At 37.4% G+C, this 21,710-nt stretch overlaps 1 protein-coding gene across 1 annotated transcript in view; it reads left to right on the forward strand.

Annotated features, from left to right (window-relative positions):
- The window catches only part of LOC136759836 (short transient receptor potential channel 5), a 40,256-nt gene that overhangs the window by 13,184 nt on the left and 5,362 nt on the right, over positions 1–21,710 (forward strand). Inside the window, exons 3-8 of the mRNA XM_066714912.1 lie at positions 3,841–4,177; positions 4,570–4,709; positions 10,293–10,615; positions 15,064–15,259; positions 16,310–16,516; positions 18,491–18,532. Coding sequence (XP_066571009.1) covers positions 3,841–4,177; positions 4,570–4,709; positions 10,293–10,615; positions 15,064–15,259; positions 16,310–16,516; positions 18,491–18,532 — 1,245 coding nt within the window. The remainder of the gene's footprint in view (positions 1–3,840; positions 4,178–4,569; positions 4,710–10,292; positions 10,616–15,063; positions 15,260–16,309; positions 16,517–18,490; positions 18,533–21,710) is intronic.

Genomic DNA, 21,710 nt, shown 5'->3' on the forward strand with positions numbered 1-21,710 from the left:
TGTGTTAGGTTATAACACAGCTGGGTTTAAAAAATCTAATTTTGAAGTGCTGCAGCCTGCAGACTCATGTGTGTGTGTGTATATATATATAACCTACATACATACATACATACATACATACATACATACATACATACATACATACATACATACATACATACATACATACATACATATCTTATATATACATCCATCAAATGTATTGAGCCAAATTAAATCAAATTTACATTTTTTATTTGAAGTGTGTGATAACAGTAAGCTTTTGTATTGGGATACAACAAACCTAGTTGAATTACTGGAAGTACTGGAGCATAAAGATGACTCTGGTATGGGCCAGAATTGTACCTTGTGGTTAGATTGGAATAGGGACAAAAAATAGGGAAAAATATTTGAACACCTGTGGTTCTCTACAGTATTGCTGGTTCCTTTCAATCCATTTCAACATGTAGGTCTACATTATTTAAATGAACAATAAAGAGTAATATACATATTACTAGGAAGTGGTGTATTAAGAAACATAAATGGATAAACTGATGAAAATGACAAGTGTCATGGTGGTATTAACATGTGTCACTTGTTAATAGCATGAACAGTTATTTAGCTAGCAGGCTCAGGGACCTCAAATCATTTTAATTTGGTGAGGGAGAAGGGGACACATAAAATAATGATGGGATATCATAAGGACTGAAATAAAAGGACAGAAAACAGCTTAGTGCTTTTGGGAGATCTTCCATTCAAGAAAAAAAATTATGTTGAGATGGTGGTATTTGGCAGTATTTATAGAGCTGATTCCCATGCTTGTATGTGTTTTTAGAAATCTGCTAACTTCTGATCCATGAAGAAATTATATTAATAATTGTCTTATTGATGTACTATAAATCACATCTCCTTAGAATAAATATCCCGTATCCGGATTCTAACAGAAATTTTGACTGTGTATTGATGTTTTTATTATCAATCATACCGGTTGACAATGATGATTATGAATACAGAGGTATGGAGTTCTCTTCGAGTCTACTGGGAGCATTTCCACACTCCTGCCATCCTTACACTATTATCTTCAATAAATACAGAACGTGCAAATTCATTTAACGCTATTAAAAACTAAAGCCTCCCTGAAGAGCCTCCTTATGTAAGCCAAGCTGTGTCTGCAAAATAATTTCCAAAAGTTATCTACCTTTCTCCGTGTCTATGACTTACAACATACCAGATGAGGAAGGTACATCACAACTAAGAGACATTAATATCACTTACTTTTCCATCCTGGAAAACCGTACAACCCCACTACACAAGAATACCAGATAGTTTAATGATTGAAAACAGATATAATGCTGATAGCTGATTTCTTGAAAATGCTAAAATTCAGTTACACAATAAAATGAAGGCAGTACATTAGGTTTCTAAAACTTTATAACACCCATTAAGTTAAAATCCACTATTCTCTTCAATACCGTATTCCATATCGGTCTTCATCTCATGCATACCAACCATGTCTAACTTCACAGCTGAGTAATAGTGAGGAGATAAAGCAGATACTATCCACAGGATGGCCAACTATTCCAATCAGAAATGAGGGAACATATAATGGTGTATGTGAAAACCCACTGCATATGCCGTCTCTCTTGATCAGTCTTGCAAAATCGTGATATACCCTGGTTTGTACTACAGTTGCGTTTTGATAGCAATGGCACGATTCCATTTTCTTTAATGCTCTTGCAAAACCACAGCTGAAATTAGCTATACTATGCTGGATTGAAGCAGTGCTGCAGACTAAAGCTACCCCTCCATACACACACAAAAGGAATCGCTTATATAAAATCTACAAGAAGATATATTCTGTTCATGGTTTTGATGCGATTTTGAATTGAGAAGTGTTTTAGCTGTGGTACTTTACTTTTTGCAGATTCTCAAGAAGTCCAGAATACAATTTTCTTATTAAAAGCAAACAACTACAGGATGAGATCCCAAGTGACTTATCCAGAGAAAAAAGACCTCCATGGTTCAATGAGGCCCAAAATGAAACTTATATTCTGGAGGTTGCTGGTTCCAATTCAGCCATAGTCACGGTTAAACAAACACTTAATACATCTTCTTTTTTCCTCCCACTTCCATGATGACTGATTTCACTGAAGATAATAGAGTATTTTCTCTAGTTATTTTGTTATTAAATTCAGCTATTAAATGCCAATTAAATATGTGCAGTAAGGTGTATGTACTACAATGGCAATTTAAAATACATAGGTACGTGAAAAGGTTTTACACCATGCTCTGTGGGATCAAACACACATAAGACTATTGTAGAATTGTATTGTAGAATTCTGCTAGAACACTCCCCTCCCCCACACTCCTCTATTCAACCTCCGGTTAAGGTGATTGTGACGGTGGGCTTCCAAAACATTTCATGTAACTGTCTCATTGTTCCTTTTCACCATTTCAAAAAAGAGCAGGCTGAAAAGTCAGAACTGTAGAAGTATCTGAGAAGCCATCAGATTAATTACCATATGGTTACCTAGCAACAGAGATCTACAGGACGTTTGGGGTTGCATCACAGTTGAATTATAGAGCTGCTGGTACTATAATACTCCCAGAGAGTAATTTTAGTCACATATGGCCACACATTTTTTTTTCTTTTCCTCATCAGGTTAAAAACAAAAGAACCTGAAGGTACTTGACCAGTACAAAAAAGAGAAATCATCTGCCTCGATGTCTAATTAATTAGTTCTCTCTAAAAATCTATCTTTTTCCATTTCCTTTGTCAATCATTATGACTTTTTTATTTTATTTAACCCTGTCTATTACATGTTCTTGGCCTGTGGGCAAAGATAATGACATTAACATTTCATTATCTGCTCAATATTTAATCTGTGGCACAGAATGCATTTTGGTTTAAATGTGATTGTTCTTGAAACTATCCTGAAGGTTAACACTGATTACAAGCGACTGGTTCAATGGCCTGTAGAGAGCAAGTAGTAATACAATTTGAATACCTAGACTCTTCCTGTAAGTTAAACAGAAACCAAGTGGACCATCTTTGAATTAAGCTTTTCTGAAACCGGAGGCAAGATGCAAAACACATTTATATTATTATTAGTACTGGTATTATTTTCCATGTGAACACCCGTTTGTGATAGAGATTATATTACTCTTGCAAATGATTCTATGTCTCGGTTTAGAATGACTATGAGCAATCTCAGAAAGTATTTGCATTTCTAAGACAAGTATTATAAATTATCATTTGAAGCCATGATCTTTCACCTACGTGTATTTATAACATCAACTCTCTACCATCTAGACCAGTGGTCTCCAACCCTGGTCCTGAGAGCCCCAATCCAGCCAGTTTTGGAGGTGACCCTTCTGTCACCAATTTATAAACACCTGGAAGTATTTCATCATGATCAGTGAAGCTGGTTTTTGCTAAATTTGGAAATTTGGAAACCATTGGAGCAATCATCTGCATAATTCCAGCCTTGTGAGGCAAGCATTCTATTGATTCACTTGCTTAATTGATTAATAACTCACATGTGTTCCCAGCATTTAGAGATCGGTGATTTAGGGTGACATATAAGATTAAGTGGATTAGGGCTCTCTAGCACCAGGGTTGGAGACCACTGATCTAGAACATCTAAAAACTGTGGAATAAAGTCAACCTTAATGTGACATAACTGCTTCTCTAAACCAACCCTTTCCTGGGACAACAATGATAAAGCTGTTTAATTACATTAGAGTTGCCACTCGCAGCTAATTGCAGGGTACAGTCAGTATTACACACTGACCACCAACAGCTGCTAATCTGCAACCAAAGCAGTGTTTATTCTTGACACTCCTATTTTCCTTTTCCAGTTTGTTGCACAGCCAAACTGTCAGCAGCTGCTGGCGACACTATGGTACGACGGGTTCCCTGGCTGGCGGCGGCGGCACTGGGCTGTGAAGCTGCTAACCTGCTTCACCATCGGACTGCTCTTCCCTGTCTTCTCTGTTGTCTACCTGATTGCCCCCAAGAGCAGCCTGGGCCTCTTCATCAAGAAGCCCTTCATCAAATTCATTTGTCACACCGCCTCCTACCTGACCTTCCTCTTCCTGCTCCTGCTGGCTTCCCAACACATTGTGCGTACCAACCTACACATGCAGGGCCCGCCACCCACAATCGTGGAGTGGATGATACTGCCCTGGGTACTCGGTAAGCCTTTGATTGACATCGGGATTCAAAATGTGTTATTTGTAGGAAGCAGTGTGGAGTATCGGCTGGGGCTTGGTACCCGTAACAGAAGGTTGTGAGTTGAAGCCTTCCTTCTGGTGAGGTATACTTGAGCAAGGGTCATTATTACACTTGCCACTTTCAACACAGCTGTATAAATGGGTGCCACCATCAACAGCAACGAGCTATCAACCTATGCATGGAAATGGTGTAGTTATAACTAGAATTATATAAGCAGCCTATATCAGTCCAGATCTCATCCAATACACTAACTCAAATTGGTGCAACCTTTGTAGCATATATGCCTTTGTTGGCAGTGAATGCCCATCATAAAATGTTTTTTACCCTTCACTAATGGAGTCATCTTCTTTCAGGTTTTATTTGGGCAGAAATTAAGGAAATGTGGGATGGAGGGTTTACAGAATACGTCCACGACTGGTGGAACCTCATGGATTTTGCAATGAACTCCCTGTACCTTGCTACCATCTCATTGAAGATAGTTGCCTATGTCAAGGTAAACAGCTACATTATAATGACTGATTCTCCATACTTTACAGATATTACAGAAATGTCTTTCGTATTGTGTACTAATGAAAGCTGAAGGCCAACTATATGAAGTCTCCTCAAAAACTATAACTGTAATTCAATCTACTATATCAGCATCCACGGAGAATACTTAGACAACATGGGTGATGAGCTGAAACCACAAAAAAGTCTTGCATAGTACTATGTCCTTGTATGCTTGTTTTAAATGAAATGTTATATTAGATGGTATGCACAAGACACGTTAGCAGCCCTCATCAACAAAAGAAACTACCTACCATTCTTGTCAAACCATCCACTTGAATTTTGGGCCACTGCCATGTCATTAGTCTCATTCTGTCAGTTTTCACAAAGTATAGGTCTGTGTGTGTGGAGAAGGAATGTTCCCTACACATCTGCAGGCTGCACTGAAGCGATATAGATCTTTTTTTTTTTTTGCAAGTCTCTGTCTTATCTATGACAGTCATATTACAGAATGCTAAAAAAACAAAAGACTAAAACTATTTTAGCTTCATTGCATATGGATATTTTTAGAAGAGTACAGTAAAAATTATACATTTAAAAACCTGCCAGCTTTTTGACCCTTGTGTGATCAGAGAGCAACATAGATGAGGACAAGGTGGAACAGTGTAGTCATTTCTTTATATATAACAAAAATAAGTGGATGCTGTTGATCGGCTGAACCCAGGCATGCTATATGTTAACAAAAGCTACATCCAGCTGGTTGCAAGGGCACCTGCACTGTTGAGGTTGCTGTAAACCTGTGAGAAAAATGACTGGTCACCACTATTACTCAATATGGTATTTATACTTTTGGTCAGTCTTTAGCTAAGCTTGTCAAAATGCCACAGCTTTGACTAGAAATGGCAAAGTTCTAGGTATGTGGAGACCTGACACCATTTGAGGAACAGCTTAGTGCCATGAACCCCTTGGGATCTCTTGCACTAATGCATCATCATCCAATATAATGTATTTTGACAAAGTGACAATTGTACAGTGGCAAGAGAGACTCTGATAATAGTCAAATGTCTGTGGTATCCTTAAGACTTGAAAAATGGGTTTAGAGAGCGAGATTTACCTAAAATTTAAATGTGAGGTCATTCACACTTGCAAACACTTTGAAATGAGGAAGTGCATTAGTTAATGTTAAATGCCTTAAAACATACAAGGAAATATGCTGAACAAGTCAAATAAATGTATGAAAGAAACTGTTTTGTCCAGTGTGCAAACACTTTGCACACCAATACTCACATTAGGCACATAATGTTTTAAATTAGACTATCTTGCTGTCATTCACTGCACAGAATATCATATTTCTTCTGAAGTATGCTGACATGCCACCCAATCAGTATTTATGAATGGCTGTAAAATGGCAGATGGAAAGTAATAGCTGGACTTTCAATTCTAAATATGGAGGGGCCCCAACTAAGGGCGTTTGACTTGCTACAATAAGCAGTTATGTAGTACACTACCATTACAAGTTAGCTCCCATAGTGGCATGAAGTATACAGTGAGGGAAAAAAGTATTTGATCCCCTGCTGATTTTGTACGTTTGCCCACTGACAAAGAAATGATCAGTCTATAATTTTAATGGTAGGTGTATTTTAACAGTGAGAGACAGAATAACAGCAAAAAAAATCCAGAAAAACGCATTTCAAAAAAGTTATAAAATGTATGCATGTTAATGAGGGAAATTTGATCCCCTATCAGTCAGCAAGATTCCTGGCTCCCAGGTGTCTTTTATACAGGTAACGAGCTGAGATTAGGAGCACTCTCTTAAAGGCAGTGCTCCTAATCTCAGATCGTTACCTGTATAAAAGACACCTGTCCACAGAAGCAATCAGTCAGTCAGATTCCAAACTCTCCACCATGGCCAAGACCAAAGAGCTGTCCAAGGATGTCAGGGACAAGATTGTAGACCTACACAAGGCTGGAATGGGCTACAAGACCATCGCCAAGCAGCTTGGTGAGAAGCTGACAATAGTTGGTGCGATTATTCGCAAATGGAAGAAACACAAAATAACTGTCAGTCTCCCTCGGTCTGGGGCTCCATGCAAGATCTCACCTCATGGAGTTTCAATGATCATGAGAACGGTGAGGAATCAGCCCACAACTACACGGGAGGATCTTGTTAATGATCTCAAGGCAGCTGGGACCATAGTCACCAAGAAAACAATTGGTAAAACACTACGCCGTGAAGGAATGAAATCCTGCAGCGCCCGCAAGGTCCTTCTGCTCAAGAAAGCACATGTACAGGCCCGTCTGAATTTTGCCAATGAACATCTGAATGATTCAGAGGAGAACTGGGTGAAAGTGTTGTGGTCAGATGAGACCAAAATCAAGCTCTTTGGCATCAACTCAACTCGCCGTGTTTGGAGGAGGAGGAATGACCCCAAGAACACCATCCCCACCGTCAAACATGGAGGTGGAAACATTATGTTTTGGGGGTGTTTTTATGCTAAGGGGACAGGACAACTGCACCGCATCAAAGGGACGATGGACGGGGCCATGGTATTCCAGCATGACAATGACCCAAAACACACAGCCAAGGCAACAAAGGAGTGGCTCAAGAAGAAGCACATTAAGGTCCTGGAGTGGCCTAGCCAGTCTCCAGACCTTAATCCCATAGAAAATCTGTGGAGGGGGCTGAAGGTTCGAGTTGCCAAACGTCAGCCTCGAAACCTTAATGACTTGGAGAGGATCTGCAAAGAGGAGTGGGACAAAATCCCTCCTGAGATGTGTGCAAACCTGGTGGCCAATTACAAGAAATGTCTGACCTCTGTGATTGCCAACAAGGGTTTTGCCACCAAGTACTAAGTCGAAGGGGTCAAATACTTATTTCCCTCATTAACATGCAAATCAATTTATAACTTTTTTGAAATGCGTTTTTCTGGATTTTTTTGCTGTTATTCTGTCTCTCACTGTTAAAATACACCTACCATTAAAATTATAGACTGATTATTTCTTTGTCAGTGGGCAAACGTACAAAATCAGCAGGGGATCAAATACTTTTTCCCCCCACTGTATATGTGTGTTTTGACCTTACTCGAGGCAATATGCTCGAGTCACAGATTAAATTACCCTCTCCATCTCAGGGTTTACATGGTCTTAGTTTGTTGTGCATGCAAATTAAGGGCAAAGGAGTGCGTTCATTTGCAGCTTAGCTCTACATACAGCTCTCATACTGTTTTTGCAGGAAAATGCCAGAAAGGGTGCTTTACATGGCTGTCATGTGACATGTTCAAACAGTGTGCATCTGTGGCTTCTGCCTCGCGTCAAGTTGTTTAATACCTTGTTTTGCTGATGGATTTTTTGCTAACAATCCGTGAATGTAAGTGTTTTAAAAAGTTAGGATTACAACATGATGTACAGTACTGAACAGTGCACAACAGAACAACAATATAGAGAGCATAATAATAATAAGGAAAAATTAAAACAAAATAACAGCTTTCCCCATTGCCATTCAACTGCAAGACACCATTGCTAACCATTAAATGTCCATCAGCAACTTACTTTACCTTGAAACACACAATAAACTGACCAGATAGCTTCCACTTTAATAATGTGGTGATTTAAGGATAAATATGATTATCTCAGTAGCATTTGCATGTGAAATGCAGGTTTAATTTTTTTCTCATGACTTTCCCAAATGTGCATGTGCATTATCACTTCATGAGTTAGAAACACTGCATGTAAACTTCCTAGATGACGTGGCAATCCAACTATTTATACAAATATTTTAAACTAACAGAAATGTTCCACTCTAGACTTCTTAACCATCCATGATATTTAAAGCCTTATCAGGCCAATACAACAGGCCACTGAACCACCTGTTGCAATGTGAGTCACCATCACTATGTCCATATGGCTGGGAGCTAGTAAATTGAAAATGGATGATTCTCTGACAAGAGTGACCATGCGTTGAAGATAAAACAAATAGTGTTATATGAAGCATGGGTCACTGCTTATATTTTCCTCTTGCACTGCTCTGTTGACTCCTTTCTTCCACACCCAGGGCACACTCAGTGACAGAAAATAAATCAGATGCAACATGTTTCTATCATTGCCCATAGGCAGCACACTATCTGCCACATCTCAGTTGTCTCAGCTTGTATGTTCTGATATAAGTTAAAATACTGTTGTTGATGCATCATAGTACAACATAGGACTACCAGAGAATGAGATTTATTAAAATAAATCATTCTATATCACCATTTACTCATACCCATGTATTAATGCATCACTATTACAAGTCAAGCCTACATTATCAATGTATGGTTTTCTTCCTAATATGAGTAAAAATAGTTATTCAGGTAAGTTATTAGTACCTATTAATTATCACATTATATTAATAGTATAAATATAACATAGATAATTGAAACAAAATTATCACTGGCCAAAATTTATTTTAATTCATATTTCAATAATATAGGCTAGTTGGACCTAAAAAGTATGTAAATGTTTAATCCCCCCACCAATCATTAATTTAACAGAAATATGATCATACAACAGTTTTTATTTAATGATATATCTATCATGTATTGAATGTATACTAAAACTGTAATTCAAAATAGCCATATATTGCTGAAAGTAATTAAGTTTTCTTTGAATTGCAATGTAGAGAAGCCTTTATGATAACACTAGAGATTAAGGTGTCATTGATAAATTACACATGTACCCATAGTTAATAAAACAGGAACATTCCATTTATAAATAATCAATAAACCGTTTATAACATATGATTTATTGTTTATCATTGGGTGCTGCCAAATACTGCCTCCCTGGTTTTCTTATTCACATTATAAATAACATATTAATATAATAATATACAAAATGTATTTTACATTGATAAGGTGACCATAGACTGAGGATTACATTTAGGGGTACTGCTAGTATTACTGTAAATTAATATTACAGTCACGCAAGTATTTTATGGGATGGGCTAAACTTTTAATCAAACTGTAGATTACCACAACATCAATTTATGAGAGCTGTAGTCATAATGAGGTCAGAATAGGGCTGATTTGTACAAACTGTTGGGCCCGGGACTTTTGGCATAGCAGACACAACACGCCTATGGTAGTGTAGTACAACTATTTATTCATAATTTATTAATGACATCTTAATCTAAGGTTTTACAGTCTTAACAGCTAACAGTGAAAGGGAAAAGGGAAGATCTGGAATGCTTAAGCTGTATTAAAAAATACATATATTACTATTAGAATTCAGATTTTTCAAATCTTTTTTGTTATAAACAAAATAAAGCAATATATAATGATCAGCATGAAAGACTATTAGCAGGTGGAGCAATTGAAATATATTAATTAATTTTACTTTGTACTTTTAGTTTTTCCCTAAATTAATGATATACACAATTATGTATTTATTTAAGCAAACAAAGGAGAGAAGAAGAAAAAACACCCATTGGGGACACAAATAATCCAGGAGAAAAATAAAAGGAAAACAAGAGATGGAAGTTGTTTAGTTTAGCCGGGGTTTTCTGTGACTTCATTGTGCCTTCTGGTTCTTGTTACGTTCTCTGTGCATTTGAAAGTACAACAGCTCCCGGCCCCGTGAGGAATGGGAGATGTGGCACCCCACCCTCATCGCTGAGGCCCTCTTTGCCATCGCAAACATCTTCAGCTCCCTGCGGCTCATCTCCCTCTTCACCGCCAACTCCCACCTCGGCCCTCTGCAGATCTCCCTGGGCCGCATGCTGCTGGACATCCTCAAATTCCTCTTCATCTACTGCCTCGTCCTGCTGGCTTTTGCTAACGGCCTCAACCAGCTCTATTTCTACTACGAGACCAAAGCCTCTGATGAGCCCAACCACTGCAAGGGCATCCGCTGTGAGAAACAAAACAATGCCTTCTCCACGTGAGTCCTTGATCTAGCTCAGACAAACTGTATTTTGATGCATTAGCCAAAAGTAAGGGATGTAAGGAAGTATTACTGCCATATTATTAGAAGTATATTAATGAATTGCATTTACAGGTTTGCATGCCTCAAATCCAAAAGTAGAGCAGAGCATACACCTATGTAATTATTAATCAAAGTTATTAAAAATAGCACACACATGGAGGAAAATCTGAATATAACCTCCCAGGTTGGGAAGGGTAAATGCCCAAACATGCACACTGACTTGGTAAAATCAAATATATTTTACGGATACAAATAATCAAACGGACTTCTAGGCGCTTACAGAAGAGGCGATAGAGGTTATGGATTCATTATCTTTATAGGTTTGCACTTAGACTGACGAGCCCTGCCAGATAGTGAGTTATGAAATTATTATTACGATTATATAATTATTATATAAGCAAAGTTGAGGCAACTGGGTTCAATCAAACACACACACAAATATAAAATTGCTAACAATAATAAGACAAAGTGAAGACAGTACACCCAAACAACACTATTGATCAAATCAGATATCCCCCCAAAAAAACCACTCCTGCTCAGACTGTTCACCATCATCCACTCACTCAGATCCAAGTGCTTTCCAAACTAAACATGGACTAAAACAATATAATTTTCTCCTTATTTTTATCGGAGAGTATGGGTTTTTAGAATGATCTGTAAGTCAAGTCCAATGATCAACAATTCAATATGTACTGCCCCTTTTACAGCAACACCATATATAATTTAAATAGAAATCCAATACATGCACAGTTTGTAACAGGTGCATCAAGTTATTCCTCACAGCTGTTCTGCATAAAATTACATTTTAAAAAAACTTCAATCAGCCCTGTCATAACCATGGCTGCTGCAAAATTACAATTCGAGGAAAAGGTTTGAGATCATAATGCATGTTCAGGATAGAAGGCTCATTAAGGAGCAATTAGTGCTTTTGCATAGCTATAACTAAACAATATTAAGAAAATGCACAGTGCGTAATAAAAAGACTGCAAGAATAGATGTAATTTACATGGGATAATGGGACTTTGAATATTCAATGATCATTGCCGAATATTAAATCTTAATTTAGTATTAAGTCTTTTAGCAGATGCCTATAGCCAAGTCACTTACATACATATATATATATATATATATATATATATATATATATATATATATATATATATTATACACAATGTAGTATATACACAAGGATATACAGACGTGGCCGAAAGTATTGGTACCATTGCATTTTATTCAAATAATGCACCATTCACCATGAAAAGTGTTGAAATTAAAAGATCTTTTGTCATCCATACATGCATGTCTTTGGTTTGCAGCGGAACAAAGCAAAAAAACTGTGAAAAGAACTGAATTCTTGATTATTCTATGAAGACATTCTAAAATGGCCTGGACAATATTATTGATACCCTTTAGAAGTTATATGAAATAATTGTATTGTAGTGATATCTCAAGCAGACCATTCTCTTTTAATTAGTATCACAGTTGTCTTCAACCACATTATCACTCATTCAGCCAGTTTAAATGGAGAATAGTACCCACTCTGCTGTTTTGTGTCACTGTGTGTACCACACTGGACATGGAAAAGAGATGGAAAACCAGAGAGTTATCTGAGGAGGTTTGAAAGAAGGTAATAGTCAAGCATGGTCCTACAAGACCATCTCTTAAGAGCTTAATGTTCCTGTGAGCACTGTTGTCAATATTATTAAGAAGTTTAAGGCCCATGGGACTGTAGCCAACATCCCTGGAAGTGGCCGCAACAGGAAAATTGACCCAAGAATGAAGAGAAGGATTGTTCAAATGGTGGAGAAAGAACCAAGGAAAACCTCAAAACAGATCTAAACTGACATTCAAGCTCAAGGTGCAATAATTTCTGTCTGTCGCTGCCTGAATGAAAATGGGCTCCATGGTAGAAGGAAGACCTCTCTCTAAGAGAGAAACACAAAAAAGCCCAACTGGAGTTTGCCAAAATGCATGTGGACAAGTCACAGTCCTTCTGGGAGAATGTCCTTTGGACAGACTAAACAAAAGTAGAGCTTTTTGGTAAATCACAACTCCTCCATGTTTACAGGAAAAAAATGAAGCTTTCAAAGAAAAGAACACCATCCCTACCATGAAACACGGAGGCTCAGTGATGTTTTGGGGTTGCTTTGCTGCCTCTGGCACTGGTGTCCTTTGAATCTGTGCAGAGCACGATGAAATCAGGACTATCAAGGCATTTGGGAGCAAGGCGTACATCCCAGTGTCAGAAAGCTGTGTCTCAGTTGCAGGTCATGGGTCCTCCAGCAGGATAATAACCCGAAACATACCTCAAAAAGCACCCAAGAATGGATGACCGGACCTTTCCGAAGTGGTCTTCTGTGAGTCCTGATCTAAATCCCATTGAACATCTTTGGAAAGAGCTGTAACTCACAGTTGGGAAAAGTCACCCATCAAACCTGAGAGAACTGGAGCAGTTTGCTAAGAAGAGTGGGCCAAACTACCAGTCGAGAAGTGTAGAAATCTCATTCAGAGCTACAGACAGCACTTGATTGAAGTTATTGTCTCTAAAGGCTGTGAAACTAAATATTTTTATATATTTCTGTCCTTTCCATTTTCATTTGTTTTACTATTTAAAGTAATATGTTACATCATAAATTAAAAGCAAAGTTTCTGTTCTATTCTGTCAACTTTTGTCAAGTATTTGTCAATACTTACAGTGTACTTAAGTGGAAGGGTACCAATACTTTTGGCCACGTCTATACCAGAGTAACAATGTTATAAAAAAAAAAAAAAACACTCAGTCTACATGGTCTGCAGGTGTATACGATATGATTGGAAGCATAATGTATTAGAAGATGCTATTATGGAGAAAAATGAACATTGTGTTTGGATCTTTCTCATGTTCCTTTTGGGTTTGTTCAAAAATAGAACATGTTAAAGTATTGAACTGTAAACCCTCAAGACAGAGTGTCAAGTGTGCGTGAAAACGGATCTGTAGAGCATGGTGCAGCATGAAGAATGAAACAAGGGATTATAATTTGACAGACATAAGATTAAACAGTTCAAGTATCATAACAGAATATCCATTAAGCCAGTAGGGGAACAGTCTATGTACTGAAAACATTTGAAGATATTTTTAATTATTTATTTTATGAAAACAGGGAACACATTTTGCACCAAAGAAATAGTATGATATAGTACACTGAAATGAAGAAAAAAAAAACAGTTACACTGGGGAATTTGAGTTTGTTTCTTTTACATCTCATGGGACCTGACACAATTACTCTTGTAAGCCTTCACATTGGGTTATGGAAATGGCATATGAAAATTAAAATGTTATCACCATAATCATTCAGCTGGGGAATGACTGAAAAATGGTAGGTTAATTTCCTTCCCTCAAACTGTAAAGCCAAAAAATACCTCAGTGAGCTGAAAGTCTAATTACAACCCTTAAAGAAGAAAAAAGAAGTAGCACAAAAAAGAAACATTTCCCTTCCAACTTAAACTAAGCTTACTTAGCACTATTTTTGGTTTCCTAGCCTATTCCGCGCACATACTAAATTGCATTCCACTAAATTAAGCCTGTCTGTAAAATATCCAAATCCCAAAGCTCTGGGAGCCAAAAGCCAGTGTCATAAGCCAAGGAAAAAAGAAAAAGGAAAAAAATATATACTTTATTTTCATACAGCATTGTCCAGGATATGTGATATGTATTACAGTCTCACTTCAATACTGATTTTATACATTTTTCATGTAACAAAGGAAATATTCCCTAATGGGGGTGGGGGGACAAGTACTGTTTGGCAGAAGCAACCAAATAATTGATCACTACATTTTCATTCCTGGTGTTTTATTGAAAATTTCATTGTGATACAATGAGGTGCTGTAATTCTCTGCACTACAGAGGCTGTTTGGCATTCTTCTCTATGAAATATTAACAGAGATCTGTAGTCATTAAATTGAATGTGCTGATTACAAAGAGCTGATTTTGACATGAAATTTCAGATATTGTTTTCTTGTTGCCTTCAAAGCATAATCAAGTGGGCGGTGTTTTGTTTTTTTCTCCCAAATTAATACAGTTAAGTCCTAGGCATTTAATTTCCCTGTTGCGAAGGTCATTTTGTACCACTTTGTGCAGATGATAATGTGTTGTAGATAAAACTACTGTACTGTAAAAACATTGTACAAAACTTACCCTACGCCTGGCAAATAAGAAAACAAAATCAAAGCTGTGATGATAAATGAACTAGTACATTTGCATCATACTGTTACTAACGTTAGGTAGAAGTTACATTAACTTAGTTACATTAACTTAGTTACATTTTAAAGTCCAAATCAGGGGGCATAAAAAGAAAATGACTGGTCTTTAAAGTGTTTTTTGTTTTGTTCTCTAAACACATATGTTTTGTATTCCTTTTCTCCAGGTTATTTGAGACCCTGCAGTCTCTCTTCTGGTCAGTGTTTGGTCTCCTGAATCTCTATGTGACCAACGTGAAAGCACGACACGAGTTCACCGAGTTTGTTGGTGCCACAATGTTTGGGACCTACAATGTAATTTCCCTGGTGGTGTTACTCAATATGCTGATCGCCATGATGAATAATTCATACCAGCTCATTGCCGTGAGTTTTTTTTTTTTTTTGCCATTTAAAGACTTAGAGACACTTTGAAAATGAAAAAGGTCCACAAAGCATAGACAACCTGCATGATTCAGCTACTGAATAGATCATTTTCTTTCCTTTTTCAAAGAGTTAAGAAAAAAACAGTATTCATATAAACCCACACATATCTGAGGACAGTAGATGGACTCCTTTTCGGACCTTTAGATTGTAGCCCATCATATCTTCATGTACAATATTTTTATCCCAGTGTTTGAATGCTCCTCCAAGTCTAGGGGATTATGGTCACCATAACAGGCAGATATACACAAATACAAAGATCCATTTAGAAATATTTTGACTTTGAAATGTAACCTTCAACTGATGAAAAAACATAGACCCAACCCAGCAGGGTTAGCTGTAACATTGAACAGTGCTTTCTCTCTCAAGTTCACAGTTCCAACTCCACCCAGAAGAATCATCACCAATGATTTATGAATATGCAAATGTGCAAATCTCAATTGAATAATTTTAAACTTGCTTGCAGCATGCACAGGATTACATCATCAGCTCTGACCTCCAGCATTGTGACTCCCACAGGTGACTGATGTTTCTGATTCATGCTGCAACTTTGAAGCTCGGTAGTTCAGAGTTGTCCATTTGCATATTATACATAATCTGAAACTGAGCTTTAAAATGTCTTCAGTCTTCTAAGAATGCAGGCTGGTTATTCATCATATTCAATGTTTATTGGTAAAATGGATTAAGCTTCTAAATGTAACTCCTAGCTCACAAATATTAATCTTTCAGGTGTGTACTTAAAAGATTCGATTTTTATTTTTAAAGCCTTGACTTCTGTCCATAGAGAAAGTAACTTTGGTCAAACATTAATACCAATCACATTAATGACAACTAAGATTGATGGCAGATTGTATGTGAGAAATATTTTAAATAAATAAGGGGAAGTATGCCCAAATAATTTAGAAATGAACACAAATATCCCTTGAATTTCTAACAAAATAATGTAAATAAGCCAGCTCAGTAAATTGCATGTCATTGTTTGCACATGTACAGGACCATGCGGATATAGAGTGGAAATTTGCTCGGACAAAGTTGTGGATGAGCTATTTCGACGAAGGCGGGACTCTGCCGCCCCCCTTCAACATTGTCCCGAGCCCTAAGTCCATTTGGTACCTTTTTGTGTGGATGCACCGACGGTTCTGTTCAGGGAGACGGCAAGAGGAGGAGCAGAAGAAACACGAGAATTTCAGGGCCTTCACTGTAAGATATCCCTTTTATCTGAAATGTGTATATATATATATAAACATGTTGTGTGGCATTTAAAATAGTAACATCAATATTTTTCTACAGGTTTAATCTTGTAAAAGTTCTACATTTCATTTTCAACATTTCTTAATCATGTGTATTATTATATTTTGGTTTGTTGGTTATTACTACATACCATCTTCAACAAAAACACTGCAATTGTGGCACCAGGCTAAATCTGAAAATGAGTTGTTATACATTAAAGAATACAAACACAGAAAAAAAAAAAACTTTATCCAACAATAAGTATAGTTTGGTCTCAGAAAGACCACAGTTTTTCTTATTAGCATAGATCATTATAGGGAACTAATTTCAACATATTATCAGATTTAGTATGAAGTATTATAGTTTGGTTTTAATATAAAGATCTATGAAAATGTTTCTTCTTTACTAAGCAATTGGTTTTAGTTTTTCCTGATGTCCTGTCCAGATCCACCATTGCTTCAGTTTGAGATATGACAAGACTAAGGAATAAGTTTGTAGGATACTATAATTCCTGCCCAAGCTCTCAAACAATGTCAATATTGTGGTCTTACACATGGATATAATTACAGAACTCCTGGTTCAGTCTTGTACTCTGTGTTCCATCTCAATAAGAGGTTGCACAAGGTATAGTTATAGCTATACTCTTCAACCCATCACATGCTTGTCGGCATTGTTTTCAACAGTGTGTCTGTGTATAAATAAACTTTGTAGGCGTGACATGGACATGGACAATTGTATCCCATTTCTAACGATGTGAAGCATTCTCTGATGTGAGAAATTAGTTTTTTTTAGTAATTTTTTTTTTAAATTAGGTGTTCTAAAACTTTTGACTGGTAGTGTGTATGTATATGTATGTGTATATATATTATGTATACACACACACACACACACACACACACACACACTCACCCCTTCATGCACTGGTATCTTTCTAAAACTTACTGCATTTTTTTATTCTTCCTCAGGGACCTGCAAATATTTTGATGTGGTAACATCCATTTTTGTGGATTGTAGTGGGTGGCTATTTGTTGCTAGGCAACTCTCACATTTTGTACTTTTATCAAAGCTTTTCAACCTTTATCCATACTTTGAACATTCAAACACTGATCCTGATAACCTTACAAAAATGACTATCATACATAACGTGTTTGAATATACAATTTATTGAAAATGTTTAACACTTTTTGTATTATGAAACAGCTTAGTTGTAATTCTAAATACTTCATTAGATGCACATGGAAAAACACGACCATCTAAAAGCAAGGGGGGGTTCATTATAAAGTTAGAGAATTAATTTGTTTCACCATGAAGATCCATTTGTGACTTGAAATGATCAATCGCATCTCAGGCTTTTGTTGAAATGAGTTGCAATGCCGCATATCTTCAAGGAATATTACATTAAAATTAAATATTGTTATATGGTTTCTTCTGTGCAATTCCAGAATAGCAAAGTACATGAGCAGCCCATGGCAAAAGCTGACAGTTTAAATGTTTATGCTTATTTGATCATATATCTACATAAATAACCCTTTTCTTTCACTATTCTATTGAGATTTTGATAAGACTAGATGCCAGTAACTCTCACAGCCTGCAGGATTTGGAGGGTTTTGGTAAACAAAATAATCATCTTTTTTGACAGTTAAGTAATGGAGCATTGCCTTTACTGTAGTCTGAAATGAACCTGAAAGTGAAAAATGCTAAAATGATGCATTAGAATAAACCAATCATACTTACAAGAATGCAAAACAATACATACATATATTCTAAATGGAGACCTGCCACCAAGTCTTATTTTAAGCATTATAAAAGTCTCCAATATTATTTATCCTAAAATATAAACCTCTCTCACCAGTTTCAGCAAACAGAAAATTATGCATTCATAATATAGATTACATATATATATATATTTTTTTATAATAACACTTTTCACTTCTTTGATTCAAGGAACGTCATGCTGACAACCTTATTCAAAATCAGCATTACCAGGTAAGAAAGTTTTCTTTTTCATTCTCACATTCAGGTAAAAATAACAATGGTAATGTCAAACAAAATCTTCAGACTACCTAATAGTTTTTAAAATACCATTTACTTGTTTCAGTTTTCCTTTTACCCTTGGTTGTTTTGCCTACAATGTATTATTAGCAAATAGAGTAGAGTATCTTTATTGAAAGGCAGTGTCTTGGTCCAGTCAATGATAAAATCCTGGAAGAAATTCAATGAAATGAAAAGGGACTTGTGCAAGGTATTACATTCAGGTAACAAAAATGTCCACTATAATTACACTATGGGAGGAATAGAACTAGATGAAGTAACGCATGAGAAAGACCTAGGAGTCTATGTGGACAATGCTAGGGTATATTGTGAAAAGTGTAGAATTGAGAACAAGAGCAGTGATGTTCAGACTGTACAATGCACTAGTTAGAGCTCATCTGGATACTGTGGACAGTTCTGGGCTCCACACTTCAAGAAAGATATCGCTGCTCTAGAGGCAGTTCAGAGGAGAGCAACCAGACTTATTCCAGGTCTGAAGGGAATGTCCTACTGAGAGACTGAGGAACTGAACCTTTTCACCCTGGAACAGAGGAGACTACGTGGGGACTTGATTCATATGTTCAAAATCATGAAATGCATCAACCACATCAAACCAGAGGAGCTTTTCCAGATCAGCAGGGACACACGCACCCGGGGACACAAATGGAAATTGGGCTTCAAGGCATTCAAGACAAAAAACAGGAGACACTTCTTCACAGAGAGACATCACAATCTGGAACAAACTCACCAGCGATGTGGTTGAAGCTGAGTCCAGTCTATTTTCCAGTCATCCAGTCTATTTTCAGAACATTTAAATAGACTGGATAGGATCCTTGGATCACTTAGTTATTAATGGACACCAAACGAGCACGATGGGGCGAATGGCCTCCTCTCGATTGTAAACTTTCTTATGTTCTTATCTTAAAGTGTTTGCATATCTATAAATCATTTAAATAGTGCAGTCCAGATAGCAAATGAGACGTTGAATAAAATGCGTAAACAGACGGATATCATTTTTGGTATTTAACACTTAGTTTGGAGGCAGCCATTAAGTCTTTGAAGACAAGCTGAGCACAACAATATGGATTTTCCCATTTGCAAATTCAGGCTCTACCAACTGCCTTCTCTGTCTGGCTCCTGGTCCCTTATTGTAGCTGTAGTATGCCAAGAAATTATGGCAGGTTGGCTTCTTTGGCAACACTGAGCTTGCACAATTAGATGTTTTTTCAGTGGTGTTGGACTCCTTGTGGTAATTACAACTCCACCATTTCACCATTAGGTTCACATTGCAAACAGAGGGCACTGACCTGAGAGCATCGTGTCTTAGTTGTACTTCATAGCACGTCTCTCTTGGTTGCTCTAGCTTAGGTAGTCAGAGGTCAGCTGGACACTACAGAGAGGAGTTATATATACAAATTATTTTAGCATACATCATACATATAATGTTACTGAATTCTAATTTTTTGAATCATGGCAAAATTAGATAAGTAACTGGATGTTCTAGAATGATGTGGTATTATTTATTAGAAATGTGAAATATTTACTATTACAAGGACAGGATGTGAAGTGTGAATCTGAACCACATGCAGACTGAAAACTAACTAAATCTAAGATGTTCCAATAAAATCCAGATCAGCAGGGACACACGCACCCGGGGACACAAATGGAAATTGGGCTTCAAGGCATTCAAAACGGAAAACAGGAGACACTTCTTCACACAGAGGCGTCACAATCTGGAATAAACTACCCAGCGATGTGGTAGAAGCTGAAAGTTTGGGAACATTTAAAAATACACTGGATAGGATCCTTGGATCACTTAGATATTAATGGACACCAAACGAGCACGATGGGTTGAATGGCCTCCTTTCGTTTGTAAACTTTCTTATGTTCTTATGTTCTTAAAATCAACAGGGGTTTCAGATTTAATTATGGATAATAAACACATTTTGTTCTACAGCATTTTTTAAACTGGTCATATACACTCACCTAAAGGATTATTAGGAACACCTGTTCAATTTCTCATGAATGCAATTATCTAACCAACCAATCACATGGCAGTTGCTTCAATGCATTTAGGGGTGTGGTCCTGGTCAAGACAATCTCCTGAACTCCAAACTGAATGTCTGAATGGGAAAGAAAGGTGATTTAAGCAATTTTGAGCGTGGCATGGTTGTTGGTGCCAGACGGGCCGGTCTGAGTATTTCACAATCTGCTCAGTTACTGGGATTTTCACGCACAACCATTTCTAGGGTTTACAAAGAATGGTGTGAAAAGGGAAAAACATCCAGTATGCGGCAGTCTTGTGGGCGAAAATGCCTTGTTGATGCTAGAGGTCAGAGGAGAATGGGCCGACTGATTCAAGCTGATAGAAGAGCAACTTTGACTGAAATAACCACTCGTTACAACCGAGGTATGCAGCAAAGCATTTGTGAAGCCACAACACGTACAACCTTGAGGCGGATGGGCTACAACAGCAGAAGACCCCACCGGGTACCACTCATCTCCACTACAAATAGGAAAAAGAGGCTACAATTTGCACAAGCTCACCAAAATTGGACAGTTGAAGACTGGAAAAATGTTGCCTGGTCTGATGAGTCTCCATTTCTCTTGAGACATTCAGATGGTAGAGTCAGAATTTGGCATAAACAGAATGAGAACATGGATCCATCATGCCTTGTTACCACTGTGCAGGCTGGTGGTGGTGGTGTAATGGTGTGGGGGATGTTTTCTTGGCACACTTTAGGCCCCTTAGTGCCAATTGGGCATCGTTTAAATGCCACGGCCTACCTGAGCATTGTTTCTGACCATGTCCATCCCTTTATGACCACCATGTACCCATCCTCTGATGGCTACTTCCAGCAGGATAATGCACCATGTCACAAAGGTCGAATCATTTCAAATTGGTTTCTTGAACATGACAATGAGTTCTCTGTACTAAACTGGCCCCCACAGTCACCAGATCTCAACCCAATAGAGCATCTTTGGGATGTGGTGGAACGGGAGCTTCGTGCCCTGGATGTGCATCCCACAAATCTCCATCAACTGCAAGATGCTATCCTATCAATATGGGCCAACATTTCTAAAGAATGCTTTCAGCACCTTGTTGAATCAATGCCACGTAGAATTAAGGCAG

This window comes from Amia ocellicauda, chromosome 10 (assembly GCF_036373705.1).
Source record: "Amia ocellicauda isolate fAmiCal2 chromosome 10, fAmiCal2.hap1, whole genome shotgun sequence".
NCBI classification, from domain to species: domain Eukaryota; kingdom Metazoa; phylum Chordata; class Actinopteri; order Amiiformes; family Amiidae; genus Amia; species Amia ocellicauda.